Source organism: Oncorhynchus keta, chromosome 21 (assembly GCF_023373465.1).
Source record: "Oncorhynchus keta strain PuntledgeMale-10-30-2019 chromosome 21, Oket_V2, whole genome shotgun sequence".
Classification (NCBI taxonomy): Eukaryota; Metazoa; Chordata; class Actinopteri; order Salmoniformes; family Salmonidae; genus Oncorhynchus; species Oncorhynchus keta.
The window spans coordinates 16,288,261-16,315,408 of NC_068441.1; the positions used below are offsets into that span (position 1 = coordinate 16,288,261).

The window sequence follows — 27,148 nt, forward strand, 5'->3', positions numbered from 1 at the left end:
AATATATTTCATTTGTGATTTTCATGAATAGGAATATTTTCTAGGAATATTTATGTCCGTTGCGTTATGCTAATTAGTGTCAGGCGATGATTACGCTCGCTCATGCGGGATGGGGAGTCATTAGAGGTTAATCATGCTCTCTCTCTATCCATCTGTCTCTCATCTGCAGGTATGTTTTAATGTGAGAGAGGAAGCCAGTCTCGTCATCACCACCTCACCCGCTTTTAAGAGTGTATGGGGCAGGATTTTCGTTTTTGGCAAAAAAAAACATCTCAGGCCCAGAAACTAGAATATGCATATAATTGTCAGATTAGGATAGAAAACACTCTAAAGTTTCCAAAACTGTCAAAATATTGTCTGTGAGTATAACAGAACTGATATTGCAGGCGAAAACCTGAGGAAAATCAAACCAGGAAGTGCTGTTTTTCCTGAAAGCTCTCTGTTCCATTGGATGCCTTGCCTCCATTTAAAGGGATATCAACCAGATTACTTTTCCTATGGCTTCCTCAAGGTGTCAACAGTCTTTAGACATAGTTTCAGGCTTTTATTTTGAAAAATGAGCGAGAAAGATAACATCGCGTCAGTGGATAGCTGGGTGTTCGCAGAGTTTTGCTTGTGCAACAGAGTGGGGCAGCCATTGTCTCTCCCTCTCCTACTGAAAAAGCGACAGTCCCGGTTGATATATTATCGATTTTATCTTTTTAAAACAACCTGAGGATTGATTATAAAAAACATTTGACATGTTTCTGTGGACATTACGGATACTATTTGGAATTTTCATCTGCGCTGTCGTGACCACTCGAGCCTGTGGATTTCTGAACATAACGCGCCAAACAAATGGAGGTATTTTGGATATAAAAATAATCTTTATGGAACAAAAGGCACATTTATTGTGTAACTGGGAGTCTCGTGGGTGCAAACAGCCGAAGATCATCAAAGGTAAACGATTGAATCTATTGCTCTTCTGACTTTCGTGACCAATCTACCATGGCTGCTAGTGTTTGTAATATATTGTCGACTGAGAGAGATGTTTTTACAACGCTTGTTATGCTTTCGCCGAAAAGCTGAATTGAAATCTGACACGCCAGTTGGATTAACAACAAGCTAAACTGTGTATTGCTTTATTGCACTTGTGATTTCATGAAAATGTAATATTTTTTGTCATTTAATTTGAATTTGGCGCAATGCAATTCAGCGGGTGTTGATGAAAATGATCCCGCGTAAGGGATGGGTGCATCAAGAAGTTAAGATAATCTTCGGGCCAACTGGGGGCCCAAGGCTGGTTAGGAGACACTGTAATTGTGATGAACTGAGAGAATATTAGGGTACCACTGTAATTCATTAATCATATGCTGTCTGCCTCTGTTCTTACCTCTTTCCATTTCTGTCTTCTACACCTTTCACCCCACCTCGTCTTTCTTCCTCGTTTTGTAATGAACACCATATGTGCATTGACGTACAGATTGAACTTGTATTCATAATATTACAATTATCATAATTATAATGCATGTATTTATAACACCTGGATAATGAACTTCTTTCAATAAAGCGTTTCACATTCTCCACTGGTTGAAATTAAGTATCTCATTGAAATACTATCCTGTGTCCTCAGATTAATGCAGATGAAGGGAGTTAGATATTTCTGTATATATGAATTACAAATCAGCCTTTACTTAAATCATGTTTCTAGTCTATTGCATAGTTACAATGTGTAATCATTGATGTCCCAGGAGCAGGAGTGGTAAATACTGTTGAAGTGTATAATTGTAATACATACATGCAGACACAGCATCCTTCAAAGAATGTTTGAGTTTGATACTCCTGGTTTTGGATATGACTGAAAAATAACGTCTCAGAGATTCATACCTGAACCCCACCTTTATTTGCCAAGGAAGAGTACATGATCAGTGAATATATTCAATGTACAGGCTACAATGTGGGGATCTCATGCGTGGTAATAACTACAGTACATGTATATAGGACTTGCATACATGGCAAAATAAAGTTATTATATTCTACTCTATCCATAGCGTTAATTAATTCCATTCAGACTTGAAGCTGATACAACAACTATGATAGCTGAGGTTCATAGATAGGTTCTGAACTAATATTCATACCAAACGTTTTTTTAATTTAATTAAATTTTTTATTTCACCTTTATTTAACCAGGTAGGCTAGTTGAGAACAAGTTCTCATTTGCAACTGCGACCTGGCCAAGATAAAGCATAGCAGTGTGAACAGACAACACAGAGTTACACATGGAGTAAACAATTAACAAGTCAATAACACAGCAGAAAAAAGGGGAGTCTATATACAATGTGTGAAAAAGGCATGAGGAGGTAGGCGAATAATTACAATATTGCAGATTAACACTGGAGTGATAAATGATCAGATGATCATGTACAGGTAGAGATATTGGTGTGCAAAAGAGCAGAAAAGTAAATAAATAAAAACTGCGGGGATGAGGTAGGTGAAAATGGGTGGGCTATTTACCAATAGATTATGTACAGCTGCAGCGATCGGTTAGCTGCTCAGATAGCTGATGTTTGAAGTTGGTGAGGGAGATAAAAGTCTCCAACTTCAGCGATTTTTGCAATTCCTTCCAGTCACAGGCAGCAGAGTACTGGAACGAAAGGCGGCCGAATGAGGTGTTGGCTTTAGGGATGATCAGTGAGATACACCTGCTGGAGCGCGTGCTACGGATGGGTGTTGCCATCGTGACCAGTGAACTGAGATAAGGCGGAGCTTTACCTAGCATGGCCTTGTAGATGACCTGGAGCCAGTGGGTCTGGCGACGAATATGTAGCGAGGGCCAGCCGACTAGAGCATACAAGTCGCAGTGGTGGGTAGTATAAGGCGCTTTAGTGACAAAACAGATGGCACTGTGATAAACTGCATCCAGTTTGCTGAGTAGAGTGTTGGAAGCGATTTTGTAGATGGCATCGCCGAAGTCGAGGATCGGTAGGATAGTCAGTTTTACTAGGGTAAGCTTGGCAGCGTGAGTGAAGGAGGCTTTGTTGCGGAATAGAAAGCCGACTCTTGATTTGATTTTCGATTGGAGATGTTTGATATGGGTCTGGAAGGAGAGTTTGCAGTCTAACCAGACACCTAGGTATTTATAGGTGTCCACATATTCAAGGAATCCTCAACTGACGGGATGAGGTCAATGTCCTTCCAGGATACCCGGGCCAGGTCGATTAGAAAGGCCTGCTCACAGAAGTGTTTTAGGGAGCGTTTGACAGTGATGAGGGGTGGTCGTTTGACTGCGGCACCGTAGCGGATACAGGCAATGAGGCAGTGGTCGCTGAGATCCTGGTTGAAGACAGCGGAGGTGTATTTGGAGGGCCAGTTGGTCAGGATGACGTCTATGAGGGTGCCCTTGCTTACAGGGTTAGGGTTGTACCTGGTGGGTTCCTTGATGATTTGTGTGAGATTGAGGGCATCTAGCTTACATTGTAGGACTGCCGGGGTGTTAAGCATATCCCAGTTTAGGTCACCTAACAGAACAAACTCTGAAGCTAGATGGGGGGCAATCAATTCACAAATGGTGTCCAGGGCAGAGCTGGGAGCTGAGGGGGGTCGGTAGCAGGCGGCAACAGTGAGAGACTTATTTCTGGAGAGAGTAATTTTCAGAATTAGTAGTTCGAACTGTTTGGGTATGGACCTGGAAAGTATGACATTACTTTGCAGGCTATCTCTGCAGTAGACTGCAACTCCTCCCCTTTGGCAGTTCTATCTTGACGGAAGATGTTATAGTTGGGTATGGAAATCTCTGAATTTTGGTGGCCTTCCTGAGCCAGGATTCAGACACGGCAAGGACATCAGGGTTAGCAGAGTGTGCTAAAGCAGTGAGTAAAACAAACTTAGGGAGGAGGCTTCTGATGTTGACATGCATGAAACCAAGGCTTTTTCGATCACAGAAGTCAACAAATGAGGGTGCCTGGGGACATGCAGGGCCTGGGTTTACCTCCACATCACCCGCGGAACAGAGAAGGAGTAGTATGAGGGTGCGGCTAAAGGCTATCAAAACTGGTCGCCTAGAGCATTGGGGACAGAGAATAAGAGGAGCAGGTTTCTGGGCATGGTAGAATATATTCAGGGCATAATGCGCAGACAGGGGTATGGTGGGGTGCGGGTACGGCGGAGGTAAGCCCAGGCACTGGGTGATGATGAGAGAGGTTTTATCTCAGGACATGCTGGTTGTAATGGGCGAGGTCACCGCATATGTGGGAGGTGGGACAAAGGAGGTATCAGGGGTATGAGGAGTGGGACTAGGGGCTCCATTGTGAACTAAAACAATGATAACTAACCTGAGCAACAGTATACAAGGCATATTGATATTTGAGAGAGACATACAGCGAGGCATACAGTAATCGCAGGTGTTGAATTGGGAAAGCTAGCTAAAACAGTGGGTGAGACAACAGCTAATCAGCTAGCATAACAACAGCAGGTAAAATGGCATTGACTAGGCAACGGGGCCGACAGATAAAACAAACAAGCAGAATGGAGTACCGTGATTAATGGACAGTCCAGCGTGCATCAGCTATGTAGCCAAGTGATCAGAGTCCAGGGGCAGCGGTGGATGGGGCAGGGGGGTGTTCTAAAAATTTAAAATAATAGCGATTCCGTATCACATTGGGTGAGGCAGGTTTCCGGAAGGTATAAACAAATTTTAAAAATCGGGAAGAGATAGAAAGTACATATGGGCCACTGCGATGCAGACGGTTAGCAGGCCTGTGCTAACAAGCTAACAGATTAGCAGGCCGGGGTAAACAAGGTAGTAGTTAGCGGACCTGGGCTAAACAAGCTAGCAGTTAGCATGCCGAATTAGCAAGCAAGGAGATAGGGAGGTCTAGAGAGTTAGCCTTTGGAGGACGTAGCGATGGGGTGAGTCTGTTTATTGCTCTTCATGCAGTAACATCAATAGACCGGTCGTGGGTCCGGGTATAGAAGCCCAGGAGTATGCTAGGAACACAGGAGCTCTGGCTGGGCTAGCTTCAAGCTACGTGGGTGGAAACGCTAGCCAGGAGTAATCAACCAGTGTTGCGGTTTAGCTCGATAGCTAGTTGTGAAGATCCAGGTGAAAAAAAAAAATGTTTCGTTTGCGGAGGGAATCCGGGGATAAAAAATAAATAGGTCCGTTATGCTCTGGTTAGCATTGCGTTGTTCGAACTGGCGAGAGCTTTCCGAGCTAAAGGTTAGCTGATGACCGGTTAACTGAAGACCACTAGCATAGCTGGTGGTTAGCTGGCTAGCTTCAGTTGAGGGGTTCCGGTTCCGAAGTAAATATAAATACTTTAGGAAAAGTAGCTACATTGGGTGAGGCGGATTGCAGGAGAGTATTTGGAAGCTTAGGTTTAGCAAAATGTTTTTAAAGATATGCGAAGAAAAATATCTAAAACAAAAAAGAGACGATATTTACAGATATTTACAGAGAGACGATGCGACAGGACGACTTACTGCTACGCCATCTTGGATGTGTTTAAGGGTCCATACACAGATCGGCTACATACTGTAGCCACACATCCATAGGCATACAGTTATTTTTATCATCCACTCCACTAAGCAAGTAAATAGTTAGCTAGTTATGTTACTTCAGCTGCATTGCAAGGCAAGCTCACATAATTGTACATTCAATTTGCAGTAAATGCTTTAGCTAGCTAGATTCTTCACATTCACTGTTTCACAAGACGACAGCTTGGTATGCTGGTTTCCTCAGGAGTCCCTAAAACATTAAACAACACGAATTACAAATTCATTCTCATGTCATAATACTAGCTAGCGAGCTGGCTTATGTTAGCTTGTCAGATAACTTGCGAAATAGATAAATAAATAGCGATTTTCGTAAATTAACTTTATGACCAAAATATGCACAAGCGTTTGTCTCTACATTAACTAACATATTCCTCTCAATTGTAAATGTTTTGCTTAACTCAGTGTAACTACTTACATTTAGTTTCGCCGTAATGTTTTGCCACCCAGGGATCATTGACTCGCGTCAAATTCGTCATTGGAACCACTCGATATGATTGGTCATATAAAAACCTTGGGACCCAAATGCATAATTAGTGCTCTAACTCCCCCTTGTGGTGGTCTGGAGCAATGAAGCCATGACGCTGGGTACCTCTAAGTCCCGCAATGTAAGCACGCAACCACTGTAGTTAGGGATAATGTGATTTGGGTAGCCATTTGATTAACTATTTAGCAGTCTTATGGCTTGGGGGTAGAAGCTGGTAAGGAGCCTTTTGGGCCTAGACTTGGTGTTCTGGTACCGCTTGCCGTGCTGTAGCAGAGAGAACAGTCTATGACTAGAGTGGCTGTCTTTGACATTTTTAGGGCCGTCCTATGACACCGCCTGGTATAGAGGTCCTGGATGGCAGGAAGCTTGGCCCCAGTGATGTACTGGGCCGTACGCACTACAGATCAGTGATTATTGCAACAAAAACAGTAGGTTAAACTATTTCGATATAAAAATGACATTATTAGTGGGTCTTATACTTTTATTTAGTCTAGGTATAACTTCACAAATCCTGAATTCATTAGATTTTATATATATATATATATATATATTGTTTAATCAGTATATATATATTGTGAATCGGCCATACATTTAAAAACAAATGGAGATATGATTTTTAGGCCATATCGTCCAGTCCTAGTTGTAGTGATGTTAACTGTGTGTGCATCATTTAGCCAGATCTGTTTTAATTACAGAAACACATGTGGCAGCAGCAGGACACTCACACATACACAGATTAACACACACACACACACACACACACACACACACACACACACACACACACACACACACACACACACACACACACACACACACACACACACACACACACACACACACACACACACACACACACACACACACAGTTTATCATTGAAAAGGCATTGTTCAAAGTCACCTTTACGAACTCTCCACATTAAGTCACATTCATTACCAGTACTGACAAATATTCACTTAATGGGACTCAATACATCCTTAGAGAGGCACATCAGTACCTGTTTCAATGTGGACCAAGACAGTGAGTAGCAAGGAAGCTGTTCTCCCCAGTAAGCCTCATCAGCCTCCCTCTGTGTGACAGAATACATCAGTGGGTAGGTGGTAGACAATGGCCTGAATTAGAATTTAAATTATTTAAATGTTTTGTCATTAGAGTGCTTCATTACTATGAATGAAAAAAATAACAGATACATCCATTCATTGAACTTGTTAAGGGCAGATTGATCAGTCAGCTATTGTGTTGTGGAGTGGGGCTGAATAAGATCAAAACACAGCCGAGGACACAAACTGAGGCCATGATCAGAGAATTTCTGCTACAAAGGGATGGCATGAGGGGGTGGAGGGTGGGAGGGGAGTCACACACACGCACGCACACACACACATCCCTTATAAGGCCTATTTGTGAAAGAACGTCAGAGGGAGTCTCCAGGAATTCAGCTTTGCTCCTAGCAGAGACATTCAACAGTGTATACAATGAGGAGACTTCACCGCCCCTCACAATGCTCACACAATCACACACCAGGATTATTAATAGCAAATACAAACTTTGTTTCCATAGTGATTGTTAGAGTCCATATGGAAAGTGTCTCCTCCTGTTGCTAAGACAACCAGCCAACAGGGAACACTTAGCTGACATCCTGGTGAGCTGGTGATCTTTCCATAAACAGGCGGACAACCCCATCGGCAGACCAGGGGATATGGAGGAAAGGAAACCTGAACATACTCATCACATAAAGGGGGTTTACCCAAAATGTTTGACCAACATCACGATGATAGGAATGAGACAAGCACTGTGGTAGAAATATCCCAATCAAATACTTATACCGGCACCAACATAGGAGCATCGGGAACACAAGGTATCATTGGGCTACATTAGGTAAACTGTGTTATGGATGATGTTTAAATCCTCACTAACAGGGATCCAAGTGTGTACTTAATGGAAACTTCAAATAATGTATATCTAATGTCAGTGCACCTTATGTAAACATCCTGTTTCATTGGAACAGTTCATCGCTCAGTGCTAATGTATCAATAAGGCTTTACCATTCCACTATGTTTGCACAGTCACCAGACATTTTTTTTTCTTGGGCCTCTATAACTATATCTTTTTTTTATATATATATAAATAAATAAATATATATATATATATATATTTATTTATTTATTTTGCGAATTGGATTGATCCCCACTACCACACGGAACCCCACTAATCCTACCGACGGAAACGCACGAGGTGGCTAAAAACAGACCTCCATTCTATGCTAGATTGCTACCAATGGTAGCTAGCTGTCTGAATCGCCGTGACCCCAACCAACCTCACTACTCACTGGACCCTTTTGATCACTCGACTAAGCATGCCTCTCCTTAATGTCAATATGCCTTGTCCATTGCTGTTCTGGTTAGTGTTTATTGGCTTATTTCACTGTAGAGCCTCTAGTCCTGCTCACTATACCTTATCCAACCTATTAGTTCCACCACCCACACATGCGATGACATCTCCTGGTTTCAATTATTTTTCTAGAGACAATATCTCTCTCATCATCACTCAATACCTAGGTTTAGCTCCACTGTATTCACATCCTACCATACCTTTGTCTGTACCTTGAAGCTATTTTATCACCCCCAGAAACCTCCTTTTACTCGCTGTTCCAGACGTTCTAGACGACCAATTCTCATTGCTTTTAGCCGTACCCTTATCCTACTCCTCCTATTTTCCTCTGGTGATGTAGAGTTGAATCTAGGCCCTGCAGTGCCTAGCTCCACTCCTATTCCCCAGGCGCTCTCTTTTGATGAATTCTGTAACCGTAATAATCTTGGTTTCATGCATGTTAACATTAGGCCTCCTGCCTAAGTTTGTTTAATTCACTGCTTTAGCACACTCTGCCAACCCGGATGTTCTAGCTGTGTCTTAATCCTGGCTTAGGAAGACCACCAAAAATTCTGAAATTTTCAACCCAAACTACAACATTTTCAGACAAGATAGAACTGCAAAGGGGGCAGTGTTGCAATCTACTGGAAAGATAGCCTGCAGAGTTCTGTCCTACTATCCAGGTCTGTACCCAAACAATTTGAATTTCTACTTTTAAAAATCCACCTCTCTAAAAACAAGTCTCTCACCGTTGCTGCCTGCTATAGACCACCCTCTGCCCCCAGCTGTGCTCTGGAAACAATATGTGAAATGATTGCCCCCCATCTATCTTCAGAGCTCGTGCTGCTAGGCGACCTAAACTGGAACATGCTTAACACCTCAGCCATCCTACAATCTAAGCTCGATGCCCTCAATCTCACACAAATTATCAATGAACCTACCAGGTACCTCCCCAAAGCCGTAAACACGGGCACCCTCATAGATATCATCCTATCCAACTTGCCCTCTAAATACACCTCTGCTGTCTTCAACCAAGACCTCAGCGATCACTGCCTCAATGCCTGCATCGGTAATGGGTCAGCGGTCAAACAACCTCCACTCATCACTGTCAAACGCTCCCTGAAACACTTCAGCGAGCAGGCCTTTCTAATCGACCTGGCCGGGGTAACCTGGAAGGATTTTGATCTCATCCCATCAGTAAAGGATGCCTGGTTATTTTTAAAAATGCCTTCCTAACCATCTTAAATTAGCATGCCCCATTCAAGAAATGTAAAACCAGGAACAGATATAGCCCTTGGTTCTCCCCAGACCTGACTGCCCTTAACCAACACAAAAACATCCTATGGCGTTCTGCATTAGCAATGAACAGCCCCCGTGATATGCAGCTTTTCAGGGAAGTTAGAAACCATTATACACAGGCAGTTAGAAAAGCCAAGGCTAGCTTTTTCAAGCAGAAATTTGCTTCCTGCAACACTAACTCAAAAAAGTTCTGGGACAGTGTAAAGTCCATATGGAGAATAGGAACACCTCCTCCCAGCTGCCCACTGCACCGAAGAGGGGAAAAACTGTCACCACTGATAAATCCACTATAATTGACCATTTCAAAAAAGCATTTTTCTACGGCTGGCCATGCTTTCCACCTGGCTAACCCTACCCCGGTCAACAGCACTGCACCCCCCACAGCAACTCGCCCAAGCCTTCCCCATTTCTACTTCTCCCAAATCCAGTCAGCTGATGTTCTGAAAGAGCTGCACAATCTGGACCCCTACAAATCAGCCGGGCTAGACAACCTGGACCCTTTCTTTCTAAAATTATCTGCAGAAATTGTTGCCAACCCTATTACTAGCCTGTTCAACCTCTCTTTCGTGTCGTCTGAGATTCCCAAAGATTGGAAAGCAGCTGCGGTCATCCCCCTCTTCAAAGGCGGGGGGACACTCTTGACCCAAACTGCTACAGACCTATAACTATCCTGCCCTGCCTTTCTAAGGTCTTCAAAAGCCAAGTCAACAAACAGATTACTGACCATTTCGAATCTCACCATACCTTCTCTGCTATGCAATCTGGTTTCAGAGCTGGTCATGGGTGCACCTCAGCCACGCTCAAGGTCCTAAACGATATCTTAACCGCCATCGATAACAAACATTACTGTGCAGCCGTATTCATTGATCTGGCCAAGCCTTTCGACTCTGTCAATCACCACATCCTCATCGGCAGACTCGACAGCCTTGGTTTCTCAAATGATTGCCTCGCCTGGTTCACCAACTACTTCTCTGATAGAGTTCAGTGTGTCAAATCGGAGGGTCTGCTGTCCGGACCTCTGGCAGTCTCTATGGGGGTGCCACAGGGTTCAATTCTTGGACCGACTCTCTTCTCTGTATACATCAATGACGCAGACGACACCATTCTGTATACTTCTGGCCCTTCTTTGGACACTGTGTCAACAACCCTCCAGGCAAGCTTCAATGCCATACAACTCTCCTTTTGTGGCCTCCAATTGCTCTTAAATACAAGTAAAACTAAATGCATGCTCTTCAACCGATTGCTGCCTGCACCTGCCCGCCTGTCCAACATCACTACTCTGGACGGCTCTGACTTAGAATACGTGGACAACTACAAATACTTAGGTGTCTGGTTAGACTGTAAACTCTCCTTCCAGACCCACATCAAACATCTCCAATCCAAAGTTAAATCTATAATTGGCTTCCTATTTCGCAACAAAGCATCCTTCAGTCATGCTGCCAAACATACCCTTATAAAACTGACCATCCTACTAATCCTCGACTTCGGCGATGTCATTTACAAAATAGCCTCCAATACCCTACTCAACAAATTGGATGCAGTCTATCACAGTGCCATCTGTTTCGTCACCAAAGCCCCATATACTACCCACCATTGCGACCTGTACGCTCTCGTTGGCTGGCCCTCGCTTCATACTCGTCGCCAAACCCACTGGCTCCATGTCATCTTCAAGACCCTGCTAGGTAAAGTCCCCCCTTATCTCAGCTCGCTGGTCACCATAGCATCACCCACCTGTAGCACGCGCTCCAGCAGGTATATCTCTCTGGTCAACCCCAAAACCAATTCTTTATTTGGCCGCCTCTCCTTCCAGTTCTCTGCTGCCAATGACTGGAACGAACTACAAAAATCTCTGTAACTGGAAACACTTATCTCCCTCACTAGCTCTAAGCACCAGCTGTCAGAGCAGCTCACAGATTACTGCACCTGTACATAGCCCACCTATAATTTAGCCCAAACAACTACCTCTTTCCCTACTGTATTTATTTTATTTTATTTATTTATTTTTCTCCTTTGCACCCCATTATTTTTATTTCTACTTTGCACATTCTTCCACTGCAAATCTACCATTCCAGTGTTTTACTTGCTATATTGTATTTACTTTGCCACCATGGCCTTTTTTTGCCTTTACCTCCCTTATCTCACCTCATTTGCTCAAATCGTTTATAGACTTGTTTCTACTGTATTATTGACTGTATGTTTGTTTTACTCCATGTGTCGTTGTATGTGTCGAACTGCTTTGCTTTATCTTGGCCAGGTCGCAATTGTAAATGAGAACTTGTTCTGAACTTGTTCTCAACTACTTGGTTAAATAAAGGTGAAATAAAACATTTTAAAAAACATACGAGGAAATACTCATATTGTTATCCTTTATTTGGCAAATATTTACCTGATATTTAGAATAGAAACTGCATGGCAAAGGACATTATTTAATAATAAAATATAGATAATAACCTCCTGGTTTCTTTGTGATTCACAAAAACATGACACTTCACACAAAATAGAGTAGGCTCAAGCTAGAACTGACAGAAGCTATGAATGTAAAGGATGCAAATAGAGTCAAATAAGAGACAAGCAGTGTAGAGATAACACCAGGAATGGTTCTGCCATTGTAAACAGATTAGAGAAAAAAAAATACAGTACCAGTCAAAAGTTTGGACACACCTACTCATTCAAGGGTTTTTATTTTTTTTACTATTTTCTACATTGTATAATAATAGTGAAGATATCAGAACTATGAAATAACACACATGGAATCATGTAGTAACCAAAAAAGTAATAAACAAATAAAATAATATTTCAGATTTTCAATTCTTCAAAGTAGCCACCCTTTACCTTGATGACAGCTTTACACACTCTTGGCATTCTCTCAACCAGCTTCACCTGGAATGGAGGAGTTCCCACATACTCTGAGCACTTGTCGGCTGCTTTTCCTTCACTCTGCGGTCCAACTCATCCCAAACCATCTCAATTGGGTTGAGGTCAGGTGATTGTGGAGGCCAGGTTATCTGATGCAGCACTCCATCACTCTCCTTCTTGGTCAAATAGCCCTTACACAGCCTGGAGGTGTGTTGGGTCATTGTCCTGTTGAAATACAAATTATAGTCCCACTAAGCGCAAAACAGATGGGGTGGTGTATCACTGCAGAATGCTGTGGTAGCCATGTTGGTTAAGTCTGCCTTGAATTGTAAATAAATCCCAGACAGTGTCACCAGCAAAGTGTTCCAACACCATCACACCTCCTCCTCCATGCTTCATGGTGGGAACCACACATGTGGAGATCATCAGACCAAAGGACAGATTCCCACAGGTCTAATGTCCTTTGCTCGTGATTCTTGGCCCAACCAAGTCTCTTCTTATTATTGGCGTCCTTTAGTAGTGGTTTCTTTGCAGCAATTTGACCATGAGGGCCTGATTCACACAGTCTCCTCTGAACAGTTAATGATGAGATGTGTCTGTTACTTGAACTCAGTGAAGCATTTATTTGGGATACAATTTCTGAGGCTGGTAACTCTAATGAACTTATCCTCTGCAGCAGAGGTAACTCTGGGTCTTCCTTTCCTGTGTTGGTCATCGTGAGAGCCAATTTCGTCATAAAGCTTGACTGTTTTTGCGAATGCACGTGAAGAAACTTTCAAAGTTCTTGACATTTTCAGGATTGACTGACTGTAATTTCTCTTTGCTTACTGGAGCTTTTCTTGCCATAATATGGACTTGGTCTTTTACCAAATAGGGCTATCTTCTGTATACCACCCCTACCTTGTCACAGTACAACTGCTTGGCTCAAAAACATTAAGAAGGAAATCAATTCCACAAATTAACTTTTAACAAGGCACACCTGTTAATTGAAATGCATTCCAGGTGACTTCCTCATGAAGCTGGTTTAGAGAATGCCAAGAGTGTGCAAAGCTGTTACAAGGCAAAGGGTGGCTACTTTGAATTTCCAATATCAAAAGTATTTTGATTTGGTTAACCATGTTTTGGCTACTACATGATTCCATATGTGCTATTTCATAGTTTTGATTATTCTACAATGTATAAAATAGTAAAAATGAAGAAAAACCCTTGAATGAGTAGGTGTGTCCAAACTTTTGATTGGTACTCTAAAGATTATATATATACACACTACCATGAAAACATTTTTGGGTCACTTAGAAAGGTCCTCGTTTTTTAAAGAAAAGCAACAAAAAAATCCCATTAAAATAACATCACTGTTTAGACATGGTTAATATTGTAAATGACTATTGTAGCTGGAAACGGCAGATTTTTAAGGAATATCTACATTGTGTTCCAATGGCACGTTGTGTTAGCTAATCCAAGTTTATCATTTTAAAAGGCTAATTGATCATCAGAAAACCCTTTTTGCAATTATGTTAGCACAGCTGAAAACTGTTGTTCTGATTAAAGAAGCAATAAAACTGGCCTTCTTTAGACTATTTCAGTATCTAGAGCATCAGCAATTGTGGGTTCGATTACAGGCTCAAAATGGCCAGAAAAAAATAATTTCTTCTGAAACTCATCAGTCTATTCTTGTTCTGAGAAATGAAGGCTATTCCATGCAAGAAATTGCCAAGAAACTGAAAATCTCAAACAACACTGTGTACTACTCCGTTCACAGAACAACGCAAACTGCCTCTAACCAGAATAGAAAGAGGAGTGAGAAGCCCCGGTGCGCAACTGAGCAAGAGGACAAGTACATTAAAGTGTCTAGTTTGAGAAACAGACACCTCACAAGTCCTCAACTGGCAGCTTCATTAAATAGTACCCGCAAAACACCAGTCTCAAAATCAACAGTGAAGAGGCAACTCCGGGATGCTGGCCTTTTGAAAATTCCCAAAACAATGAATATAGCAGTATTCATTTAGTTATTATATTTGAGAAAAAGAACACAGCATTATCCATAGCAAAATGTATAGAATTGCCGGAAACTAGCTTTAAATCTGAAACATTTTCTTTCAGGTCCATGGCAGAATATGTATTGTAGATTTGGGGGAATTTTGCTTTAAAATTGCAACATTTTCTCTTAGCTAATCCCCTTTTTGATCCAGATTTTTTTTTTAACACATTCCCAAGTGACATTGCTTCAAATGCCATGTTGAAACGTGCAGGACTGTACACCAAAGCCTTTTAAACAGCTCAACTGGATAATAGCTTTAGACTGATTCCATTATCCAGGCACCAAGAAGAGATCAGAACACAGATTATTCAGCAGTCTGAAGACAGGCTTTATTGGTCACATGCACGTGTTTAGCAGATATTATTGCGGGTGTAGCAAAATGCTTGTGTTTCTAGCTCCGACAGTGCAGTGATATCTAACAAGTAATATCTAACAGTTTCACAACAAACACCCAAAATAAACATATATCTAAGTAAGGAATCTTCCACACCTGTATTGCTTGCTGTTTGGGGTTTTAGGCTGGGTTTCTGTACAGCACTTTGAGATATCAGCTGATGTACGAAGGGCTATATAAATACAATTTGATTGATTGATTGATAAAGAATATATATACATATATGCCAGAGCAGTATTGGACTAAGATACAGTGGCATAGTGTAGAATACAGTATACACATATGAGATTGGCGATGCAAAATGTACACACAATTAAAGTGACTAAGATACCGTAGAATAGTATAGAGTACAGTTTATACATATGAGATGAGTAATGCAAGATACGGAGACATTATTAAAGTGGCTAGTGATTCCTAATCTATGTCTATAGGCAGCAGCCTCTGATGTGCTGGAGATGGCTGTTTAACAAGTCAGTGGTGTAGTATAGAATACAATACAGTATATACATATAAAATGGGGGATGCAATATGTAAACACAATTTAAAAGCGACTAAAATATCATAGAATAGTGTGGAGTACAGTTTATACATATGAGATGAGTAATGCTAGATACTTAAAGATTATTAAAGTGGCTAGTGATCCATTTCTAAAAGTGGCCAGTGATTTCTAATCTATGTCTATAGGCAGCTGCCTCTGATGTGCTAGTGATGGCTGTTTAGCGGTCTGATGGCCTTGATGCACCTTCTGGATGATAGCGGGGTGAACAGGCAGTGGCTCGGGTGGTTGATGTCGTTGATGATCTGTTTGGCCTTCCTATGGCATCGGGTGCTGTAGGCGTCCAGGAGGGCTTGAAGTTTGCCCCCTGTGATGCGTTGGGCAGACCGCACCACCCTCTGGAGAGTTTTGCGGCGCAGTTGCCATACCAGGCGGTGATACCCGACAGGATGCTCTCAAATGTGCATCTGTAAAAGTTTCTGAGGGTTTTAGGTTTTAAGCCAAATTTCTTTATCCTCCTGAGGTTGAAGAGGCGCTGTTGCGCCTTTTTCACCACACCATCCATGTGGGTGGAGCATTTCAGTTTGTCAGTGATGTGTACGCAGAGGAACTTGAAGCGTTCTCCTTTTCCACTGCAGTCCCATCAATGTGGATAGGGAGGTGCTTCCTCTGCTGTTTCCTGAAGTCCACGATCATCTCCTTAGTTTTGTTGACGTTGAGTGAGAGGTTATTTTCCTGGCACCACACTCCCAGAGCCCTCACCTCCTCCCTGTAGGCTGTCTCATCGTTGTAGGTAATCAAGCCAACTATTGTCGTGTCATCAGATCCCTAATTCAGACTACCACAGATACAGTTGAAGTCGGAGGTTTACATACACTTAGGTTGGAGTCATTAAAACTCGTTTTTCAACCACTCCACGAATTCCTTGTTAACATACTATAGTTGTGGCAAGTCGGTTTGGACATCTACTATGTGCATGACACAAGCAATTTTTCCAACGCTTGTTTACAGACAAATGATTTAACTTCTTGCGTCGAGCCATCCCGGATCCGGGATCGTGACTACAGCCTCAAGCCCATTACCATAACGCAACGTTAACTATTCATGAAAATCGCAAATGAAATGAAATCAATATGCTAGCTCTCAGATTTTCAAAATATGCTTCTCAACCATAGCAAAACAAGCATTTGTGTAACAGTATTGATAGCTAGCGTAGCATTTAGCATAGCATTTAGCGTTAGCATTCAGCAGGTAACATTTTCACAAAAAACAGAAAAGCATTCAAATAAAATAATTTACCTTTGAAGAACTTCAGATGTTTTCAATGAGGAGACTCTCAGTTAGATAGCAAATGTTCAGTTTTTCCTGAAAGATTATTTCTTTAGGACAAATCGCTCCATTTTCTGCGTCACGTTTAGCTACGAAAAAAACCTGTATCCAGGATTGTGTAAATCTATCCGCAAGCTCATTAGCATAACACAACGTTAACTATTCATGAAAATCGCAAATGAAATTAAATAAATCTATTTGCTCTCAAGCTTAGCCTTTTGTTAACAACACTGTCATCTCAGATTTTCAAAATATGCTTCTCAACCAAAGCAAAACAAGCATTTGTGTAACAGTATTGATAGCCTAGCATAGGATTATGCCTGGCATTCAGCATGCAACATTTTCACAAAAACCAGAAAAGCATTCAAATAAAATCATTTATCTTCGAAGAACTTCAGATGTTTTCAATGAGGAGACTCATCAGTTCAGTTTTTACAAAAAGATTATTTGTGCTGATAAATCGCTCCGTTTTCTTCATCACGTTTGGGTAAGAAAAAAAACGAAAATTAAGTCATTAAAAGGCAAACTTTTTTCCAAATTAACTTCATAATATCGACAGAAACATGGCAAACGATGTTTAAAAATCAATCCTCAAGGTGTTTTTCACATATCTATCGATGATAAATCCTTCGTGGCAGTTGACTTTCTCTTCTGAAGAAATGGAATGCGCATGGACCTTGAGATTACGCAATAATTTCGACACAGGACACCGGGTGGACACCTGGTAAATGTAGTCTCTTATGGTCAATCTTCCAATGATATGCCTACAAATACGTCACAATGCTGCAGACACCTTGGAGAAACGACAGAAAGGGCAGGCTCATTCCTGGCGCATTCACAGCCATATAAGGAGACATTGGAACACAGCGCCTTCAGAATCTGGGGCATTTCCTGTATGAAACTTCATCTTGGTTTCGCCTGTAGCATTAGTTCTGGGGCACTCACAGATAATATCTTTGCAGTTTTGGAAACATCAGTTTTTTCTTTCCAAAGATGTCAATTACATGCATAGTCGAGCATCTTTTCATGACAAAATATCTTGTTTAAAACAGGAACGTTTTTTATCCAAAAATTAAAAGAGCGCCCCCTATCTTGAAAAAGTTCACTTAGAATTCACTGTATCACATTTCCAGTGGGTTAAAAGTTTACATTAATTGGAGGTGTACCTGTGGATGTATTTCAAATTCTACCTTCAAACTCAGTGCCTCTTTGCTTGATCATGGGAAAATCAAAAGAAATCAGCCAATACTTCAGAAAAAGAAATTGCAGACCTCCACAAGACTGGTTCATCCTTGGGAGCAATTTCCAAACGCCTGAAAGTACCACATTCATCTGTACAAACAATAGTATGCAAGTATAAACACCATGGGACCACACAGCCGTCATACCGCTCAGGAAGGATACGCGCTCTGTCTCCTCGAGATGAACGTACTTTGGTGTGAAAAGTGCAAATCAATCCCAGAACAACAGCAAAGGACCTTGTGAAGATGCTGGAGGAAACAGGTACAAAATAATCTAGATCCACAGTAAAAATGAGTCCTATATCAACATAACCTGAAAGGCAGCTCAGCAGGGAAGAAGCCACGGCTCCAAAACCGCCATAAAAGAGACAGACTATGGTTTGCAACTGCACATGGGGACAAAGATCATACTTTTTGGAGAAGTGTCCTCTGGTCTGATGAGACAAAAATATAACTGTTTGGCCATAATGACCATCGTTATGTTTGGAGGTGTCACCACTTCTGCCGAAGTCATTGCATCTCCTCGTACGGGCGGTGCTCGGCGGTCGACGTCACCGGCCTTCTAGCCATCATTGATCCATTTTTAATTTTCCATTTGTTTTGTCTTGTCTTCCCACACACCTGTTTTCAATCCCATGCATTACCTGTTGTGTATTTAACCCTCTGTTTCCCCTCATGTCTTTGTCAGAGATTGTTTTATGTCAAGTGTTGTTTTATGTTGTATAGGTGCGCGACGGGTCCTTGTACCCATGTTCGTTTATGTATGTAGGTATTTAGTGTTTGGAGCATGTTAAGTGGACTTATATTAAAAGACTCCATTTACACTCCGTTTGACTCTCCTGCGCCTGACTTCCCTGCCACCTATACACACGACTCTGACAGAGGGAGGCTTGCAAGCCGAAGAACACCATCCCAACTGTGAAGCACGGGGGTGGCAGCATCATGTTGTGGGGGTGCTTTGCTGCAGGAAGGACTGGTGCACTTCACAAAATAGATGGCATCATGAGGCAGGACAATTTGGTGGATATATTGAAGCAACATCTCAAGACATCAGTCAGGAAGTTAAAGCTTGGTCGCAAATGGGTCTTCCAAATGCACAATGACCCCAAGCATACTTCCAAAGTTGTGGCAAAATGGCTTAACGACCACAAAGTCAAGGTATTGGAGTGGCCATCACAAAGCCCTGACCTCAATCCTACAGAAAATGTGTGGGCAGAACTGAAAAAGTGTGTGCGAGCAATGGGGCCTACAAACATGACTCAGTTACACCAGCTCTGTCAGGACGAATGGGCCAAAATTCACCCAACTTATTGTGGGAAGCTTGTGGAAGGCTGCCCGAAATATTTGACCCAAGTTAAACAATTTAAAAGCAATGCTACCAAATACTAATTGAGTGTATGTAAACTCCTGACCCACTGGGCATGCGATGAAAGAAATAAAATATTAAATCAATCATTCTCTCTACTATTATTCTGACATTTCAAATTTTTTAAATAAATTGGTGATCTTACCTGACCTAAAACGGGGAATTTATACTAGGATTAAACGTCAGGAATTGTGATAAACTGAGTTTAAATGTATTTGGCTAAGGTGTATGTAAACTTTCGACTTCAATTGTATACAGTACAAAATCCATGTGTTCGTGTGTGTATAGTGCATATATTATCGTGTGTGTGTATGCATATGTCTGTGCCTATGTTGCTTCACAATCCCGCTGTTCCATAAGGTGTTTTTTGTATCGGTTTTTTAAATCAAATTTTACTGCTTGCACGAGTTACTTGATGTGGAATAGAGTTCCATGTAGTACTGTGCGCCTTACATAGTCTGTTTTGGACTTGATGAAGTCAATCTCTCCTCCACTTTGAGCCAGGAGAGATTGACATGCATATTATTAATATTAGCTCTCTGTGTACATCCCAAAGGCTTGTTAACCAGTCTTTTACATCAATTAGATTTAGAATCAGAAAAAAACATTGCAGGTATTAAACCCTCTTTAGATCAGATACACGCAGACAGACCCACAAACACTCAGGGAACAATATTCTCATCATCACTGTTGATGGGAGAAACAGAGCCACCCATCCACCATTCGGGGCTAAATGAAAGGCCCTGTCCACTGGATTAGTCAACACTTTAGTGTAGAAGACCGACCCCCTCGAACCTAAACACAGAGCTGTTGAAAGGACAGACTTCACACTACAACTGGCACTGACCAAGCACGGGATGTCTCTCTGAACACCGGATTGTATGGAGCTACAGCTGGCCCCCTGACTGCATGTTTCCTGTCTTTTCTCTGTCTGCTCCTCGTATATGTTAGGCATTCAGTCTTGCTCAACCTCTCATTCCTCTTTAGCAAAGGCCTGAGCTAAGCAAGATATTGATAAAATCTTTATTTCCCTTGTAAGGCCTTTTTATGTATGAATGTATGGTTCCTCACTATAAGTGGTCCCAGCATGAATATAGTTTGTCTCTCCTGTAGTTTTTGGTTCCTCTCTCTCTCCAAGTCAGGGAAAGGGCACCAACGTCCCTCTGCTAACTGCTTCCTGGGTCAAGGGTCAGCTTACACGTCACACACACACACACACACACACACACACACACACACACACACACACACACACACACACACACACACACACACACACACACACACACACACACACACACACACACACACACACACACTGAGCAGGGAAACAACATCACTGAAGAATGTTCTCACCCATCAGGGAACATGTCAAAATAGCACAGCTGATGTCAGCTCTATAAAAATGTAACATCTCTGACAATGTACAGTATTTTAGCTTGCACTTTCATACTTGATGTGGCCCAGAATACCTAGAACGCCAGTGATGTCCTTTCCACTCAAATCACATACAGACATGAAACACAACACACTCTGGAAAATACAACAACAACAAAAAGCTAAATATGAAAAGCAAAAGTGCAAAATCCCCCCGGGCCATTTATAATTCAGTAAAAATACATGTAACACATCAAAGTACTGCTCAGAGCAAAAGGCAGGTTCTGATGTTAGAATACATTATCAACTGGACCAGACCGACTCGTACTAAGGACACGAGAGCCTAGACACACACAACAGTGTAATCTAAAACCATGGGGGAATTTTCTTCAATAGGCTAGTAGACCTCAGCATTAATAGTAACCAATCATGAGCATGTCGTCAAGGTAGAGTCCTGATCTGAGCTCACTGAAGAGAATATCCCCCAATCACTCAAACTTTAATAGACTCTATTAGCAACTTTCTACCCACACGCCTGCATTAAACATGACCAATATACCTAAAGAGGTCAGTCAGTGTTAAACATGCAAAAAGGTAGAGGTACAGAAAACGCATGCAAATGTCCCTCTGTATTAATAATGTTGTAGCCTGAATCTGAATAACACTGCTAAACGTTCCGTGTGAACTCTTTATGGTGTTTTAATGAGCAGAGAGATAGCAAAAGGCCCAGACCCATGCATGCTAGTTATACTGTATATTAACTATTAAACTATATCCTCAACAACAGAATGGTCCTTTAATGAGATATGATTTCAACACTTACGTCCCCAGGATCTCCTTGAAGTCGAAATTCTCCTTAACATCTGAGGTTTTCTTCTTCCAAGAATGTCCATCGTCACCCAAAGGCATCTTTCTTTTCTGGTGGTTGGACACAATACTGGAGAAGAGGAGGGAAACTTAAATCACTCACTGTTCAACATGGGGGACAAACACTCTTTCGGGATAGTTGTGTACCCAAAATTTTGTCTCGGTATTAATTGTAATTGAAAGAATAAGGGTTCTTGTTTTTGATGATAACAGAATAGCTTTGTCATTCCACACTATTGGCACCTTTTGATTGACACACAAATGGTTTAGACTTACCTGGAAACTAAGTCTGATAAAGTGAGCTGTCAGACACTTAAAACCATTAGAATGTCACCAAGAATGTAAAAACTTCTACAAATTGCTTCAGGTGACGAGGGTTTGCGGTCAGTCCTACTCTTCCTTTACCTCATAATCCTGAATGAACATAATTTAAGCTTCCCTTCAACATCTCTTATTGCTATTCTTACCAGTCTGTGCACCAAAAATTAGTAACTTTTGTAACTATAGTTGACATACTCACTCGCACTCTCAGTTGCAAGTAGCTTTTGTTAACTAGGAGTGTTAAAGTGTTATGGTGTAACGCTTATTATCCGACAGAATAGTTTTGCAGGTCCATAACAATGCAGACTTTTAAACGGCAATAGATGTGGTTATGAATCAATCAATAAAACAACCAGGTCAAACATTATACAATGTGTTTTACTTACAATTAGATCTCACAGACAGAATCCCTCCCCTAGCTGCCAGTGGGCTATTGTTATCACATTCCAAATCCCACCAGACCATTTTGACAAAAATGTTATATCAGAGCTTACTCCACTATTCTCAGATTAACTTCTCTGCTATCACCAAAACACAGACTGCCTGAAGCCTGTTCTGTTGGCACTGTCTAAGAACATTTTCACAATGTATTTTCGAGAGGTATCGATTCTCGAGACAGTACTGTTGGGTAAACTTGCAAAACGATCACGTACCGAGCGCTACCTCTGGGGATCGCGCACAATACTCGCCCGACAGTTGCCCCCCTCCGAGCAGGGCAGTGTAAACAGAATTGTGTCATTGAGCTCAACACTCATACAGTATTAACAGTAAATGCACAGCAAAGTTTTTGAAACAGCTGAAATGTATAGAGATTTTCCTTATACAGTGCCTTCAGAAAGTATTCACAACCCTTGACTAAAATGTTGTATCACTGGCCTACACACAATACCCCATAATGTGAACAAATAAATTACAAATGAAAATCTGAAATGTTTTGAGTCAATAATTATTCAACCCCTTTGTAATGGCATGCCTAAATAAGTTCAGGAGTAAAAATGTGCTTAAGTCACATAACAAGTTGCATGGAGTAACTCTGTGTTTAACATTATTTGTTTAAGACTACATCATCTCTGTACCCCACACATACAACTTTCTGTAAGGTCCCTCAGTCGAGCATTGAATTTCAAACACAGATTCAACCAAAAAGACCAGGGAGGTTTTCCAAAGCCTCGCGAAAAAGTGCACCTGGTAGATGGGTTAAATAAAATGCAGACATTGAAAATCCCTTTGAGCATGGTGAAGTTATTTATTACACTTTGGATGGTGTATTAATACACCCAGTTACTATAAAGATACAGGCATCCTTCCTACCTCAGTTGCAGGAGAGGAAGGAAGGAAACCGCTCAAGGATTTCACCATTAGGCCAATGGTGACTTTCAAAAAACAGTTAGAGTTTAATGGTTGTGAAAGGAGAAACTGATGATTGATCAACAACATTGTAGTTACTCCACAATACTAACCTTAACAACAGAGTGACAACAAGGAAGCCTGTACAGAATACAAATGCATCCTGTTTGCAATAACGCACTAAAGTAAAACTGCAAAAAAATGTGGCAAAGAAATTCAGTTTACGTCCTGAATACAAAGTTATGTTTGGGACAAATCCAACACAACACATCACTGAGTACCACTCTTCATATTTTCAAGCATGGTGATGGCTGCATGATGTTATGGGTATGCTTGTCACCGACAAGGTCTAGGGAGTTTTTTAAGATAAAAAGAAACTGAGCACAGGCAAAATCCTAGAGGAAAACCTAGTTCAGTCTGCTTTCCAACAGACACTGGGAGAAAAATTCACCCTTCAGCGGGACAATAACCTAAAACACAAGGCCAAATATACACTGGAGTTGCTTACCAAGACAACATTGGATGTGCCTGAGTGCCTAGTTACAATTTTAACTTGAAAACCTATGGCAAGACTTGAAAATATCTGTCTGGCAATGATCAACAACCAATTTTAAAGAGCTTGAAGAATTTAAAAAAGAATAATGTGTTAATGTTTTACAATCCAGGTGTGCAAAGCTCTTAGAAACGTACCCCAAAAGACTCACAGCTGTAATCACTGCCAGAGGTGATTCTAACATGGATTGACTGAGAGGTGTGAATACTTGTGTAAAACAGATATCTGTATTTAATTTGCAATACATTTGAAAAATTAAATAAAAACAGGTTTTCACTTTGTCATTATGTGGTATTGTGTGTAGATGGGTGAGAAAAAAATATATTGAATACATTTTGAATTAAGGCTGGAACAATAAAATGTGGAATAAGTCAAGGGGTATGAATACTTTCTGAAGGCACTGTATTTGATACTTGTTTTATTGAGTTTTTATCTGAAATTGCAGTAACAGCTTCTTACATCATGAAATTGTCGCAGTAGCTGCCGGCTTCACTGAGCCACGTAAAACAATGGAAGGCCATTTCCGATACTATCTCAAAATGTAGAGATATGTAATTCAACATTTTAGATACGCAAGTCAGACTAGATAATACATAGAATGTTTTTTAAATTTGTAACATTGTGTGATTTCAGACATAGCACCAATGACTATATATGAATGAACAAATCCATTGATCATGCAACACCATTCATTCCAATGTGAAGACTCAATAGTGCATTGGCCAAATGAAGTCGGTTAAGACAGCATCTCATGGAAACATAACATGCACAGTTTTTGCTACTCCAGGAAGTGAAGTTGCAGGCTAGCCCAGTGCTGCCCCGTCTCATTGAGTAACTCAAATTTAAGGTTGACCGGGGTACTGCAGGCTGCCATTTGTATTTATTATGGATCCCCATACTCTTCCTGGGGTCCAGCAAAATTAAGGTAGTTATACAATTTTAAAAACATTACAATATATTCACAACAGATTGCACAACACAGATTTCACAACACATTAAGTGTGTGCCTTCAGGGCCCTACTCTACTACCACATATCTACAACACAAAATCCATGTGTATGTGTGTGTGTATAGTGCGTATTGTGTGTTTGTATGCATGTGTCTGTTGCTGGCATGTCATGCCTACAATTGCTAGTCTTGCCAATGAAAAAATCATTAAAGCAGTTGGCAATATTTTTCGTGAGTAAGGAGCCATCTGATTCAATGAATGATGGAGCGGAGTGTGCCTTCTTGCACAAAATGTCATTTAAGGTGCTCCAAAGTTTTTACTATCATTCTTTATTTCATTTATCTTTGTTTCATAGTGTAGTTTCTTCTTCTTTTTATTCAGTTTAGTCACATGATTTTTCAATTTGCGGTACATTTGCCAATCGTTTGTGCAGTCAGACTTATTTGCCATTTATTTTGCCTCATCCCTCTCAACCATACCATTTTTCAATTCCTCATCAATCCAGGGGATTAAACCATTTTTACAGTCAATTTCTTAATGGGTACATGGTTATCAGTAACTGGGATGAGAAATTTCATAAATATGTCAAGTGCAGCATCTGGTTTCTTCTCATTACACACCACAGACCAACAAATATTACTTACATCAATAACATAGGAATCACTACAAAACGTATTGTATGACCTCTTATATAGTATATTAGGCCCAGCCTTTGGAACTTCGGTTTTCCTAGATATGGCAACTATATTGTGACCACTACATCCGATGGATTTGGATACTGCTTTCAAGCTAATTTCTGCAGCATTAGTAAAGATGTGATCAATACATATTGATGATTTCATTCATGTGCCTCACCTAAAGCCAGAATAGGTTTTAGGTGATGCAGATGAACCTGTAGCCATATTGATTCAAGAATATTTAACATGAGATTCTTGTCACGTTCGATATAAGGATCGGACCAAGGCGCAGCATGGTATGCGTACATTCTTATTTATTTAAAGAATGAAACACTGAACAAAATAACAAAACATGACACTATACAAACGATTGCTGACATGCAACTACACATAGACAAGATCCCACAAACACCAAAGGGAAATGGCTACCTAAATATGATCCCCAATCAGAGACAACGATAAACAGCTGCCTCTGATTGGGAACCATATCAGGCCACCATAAAGATACAAATCACCTAGATCTATAAAACCCTAGACATACAAAAACCCTAGACAATACAAAACCCCTAGTCTATACAAAAACTAGCGTACCCACCCTAGTCACACCCTGACCTAACCAAAATATAAAGAAAACAGAGATATCTTCCGTCAGGGCGTGACAATAGTCTCTAAGCTTTACAGAAATGTGGTTCTGAATATAGAAGGCCACACCTCCACCGTTGGCATTTCTGTATTTTCTGTAGATCTTATAACCATGTATTGCTACCACTGTATTCTCTGGGCTCCTGAGTGGCGCAGCGGTCTAAGCCACTGCATCTCAGTAATAAAGGCGTCACTACAGACACCCTGGTTTGAATCCAGGCTGTATCACAACCGGCCGTGATTGAGAGTCCCATAGGACAGTGCACAATTGGCCCAGCGTCGTCTGGCTATTTTAGCACTTTTCTGGGATGCTTGATTGTTTTTATTGCTTTACTGGGAAACTTAGCAGAGGTAGACATGCTCAGGTTATTTACAGTGAATATATATTTACAGTCTACACACAATACCCAATAATGACAAAGCAACATTTTATTTTTTTATTTCAGCAAATGTATTTAAAAGAAAATAGAAATATTGCATTTACATAAATATTCAGACAGTTTACTCAGTACTTAGTAGAAGCACCTTTGTCACCGATTACAGCCTGGAGTCTTCTTGGGTATGATGCTACAAGCTTGGCACACCTGTATTTGGGGAGTTTCTCCCATTCTTCTCTGCAGATCCTCTCAAGCTCCGTCAGGTTGGATGGGGAGCGTCGCTGCACAGCTATTTTCAGGTCTCTCCAGAGATGTTCGATAGGGTTAAAGTCCAGGATCTGGCTGGGCCACTCAAGGACATTCAGAGACTTGTCCCGAAGCCACTCCTGCATTGTCTTGGCTGTGTGCTTTGGTCGTTGTCCTGTTGAAAGGTGAACCTTCGCCCCAGTCTGAGGTCCTGAGAGCTCTGGAGCAGGTTTTCATCAAGAATATCTCTGTACTTTGTTCCGTTCATCTTTCCCTCGATTCTGATTAGTCTCCCAATCCCTGCCGCTGAAAAACATCCCAACAGCATGATGCTGCCACCACCATGCTTCACCGTAGGGATGGTGCCAGGTTTCCTCCAGACGTGA

General features: G+C 41.2%; 1 protein-coding gene across 1 annotated transcript in view; it reads right to left on the minus strand.

The window, feature by feature from the left end:
- The window catches only part of camk1b (calcium/calmodulin-dependent protein kinase Ib), an 87,409-nt gene that overhangs the window by 37,019 nt on the left and 23,242 nt on the right, over positions 1 to 27,148 (minus strand). Inside the window, exon 2 of the mRNA XM_035796748.1 lies at positions 21,607 to 21,720. Within this exon, the coding sequence (XP_035652641.1) occupies positions 21,607 to 21,692 (86 nt within the window). The 5' untranslated portion in view covers positions 21,693 to 21,720. The remainder of the gene's footprint in view (positions 1 to 21,606; positions 21,721 to 27,148) is intronic.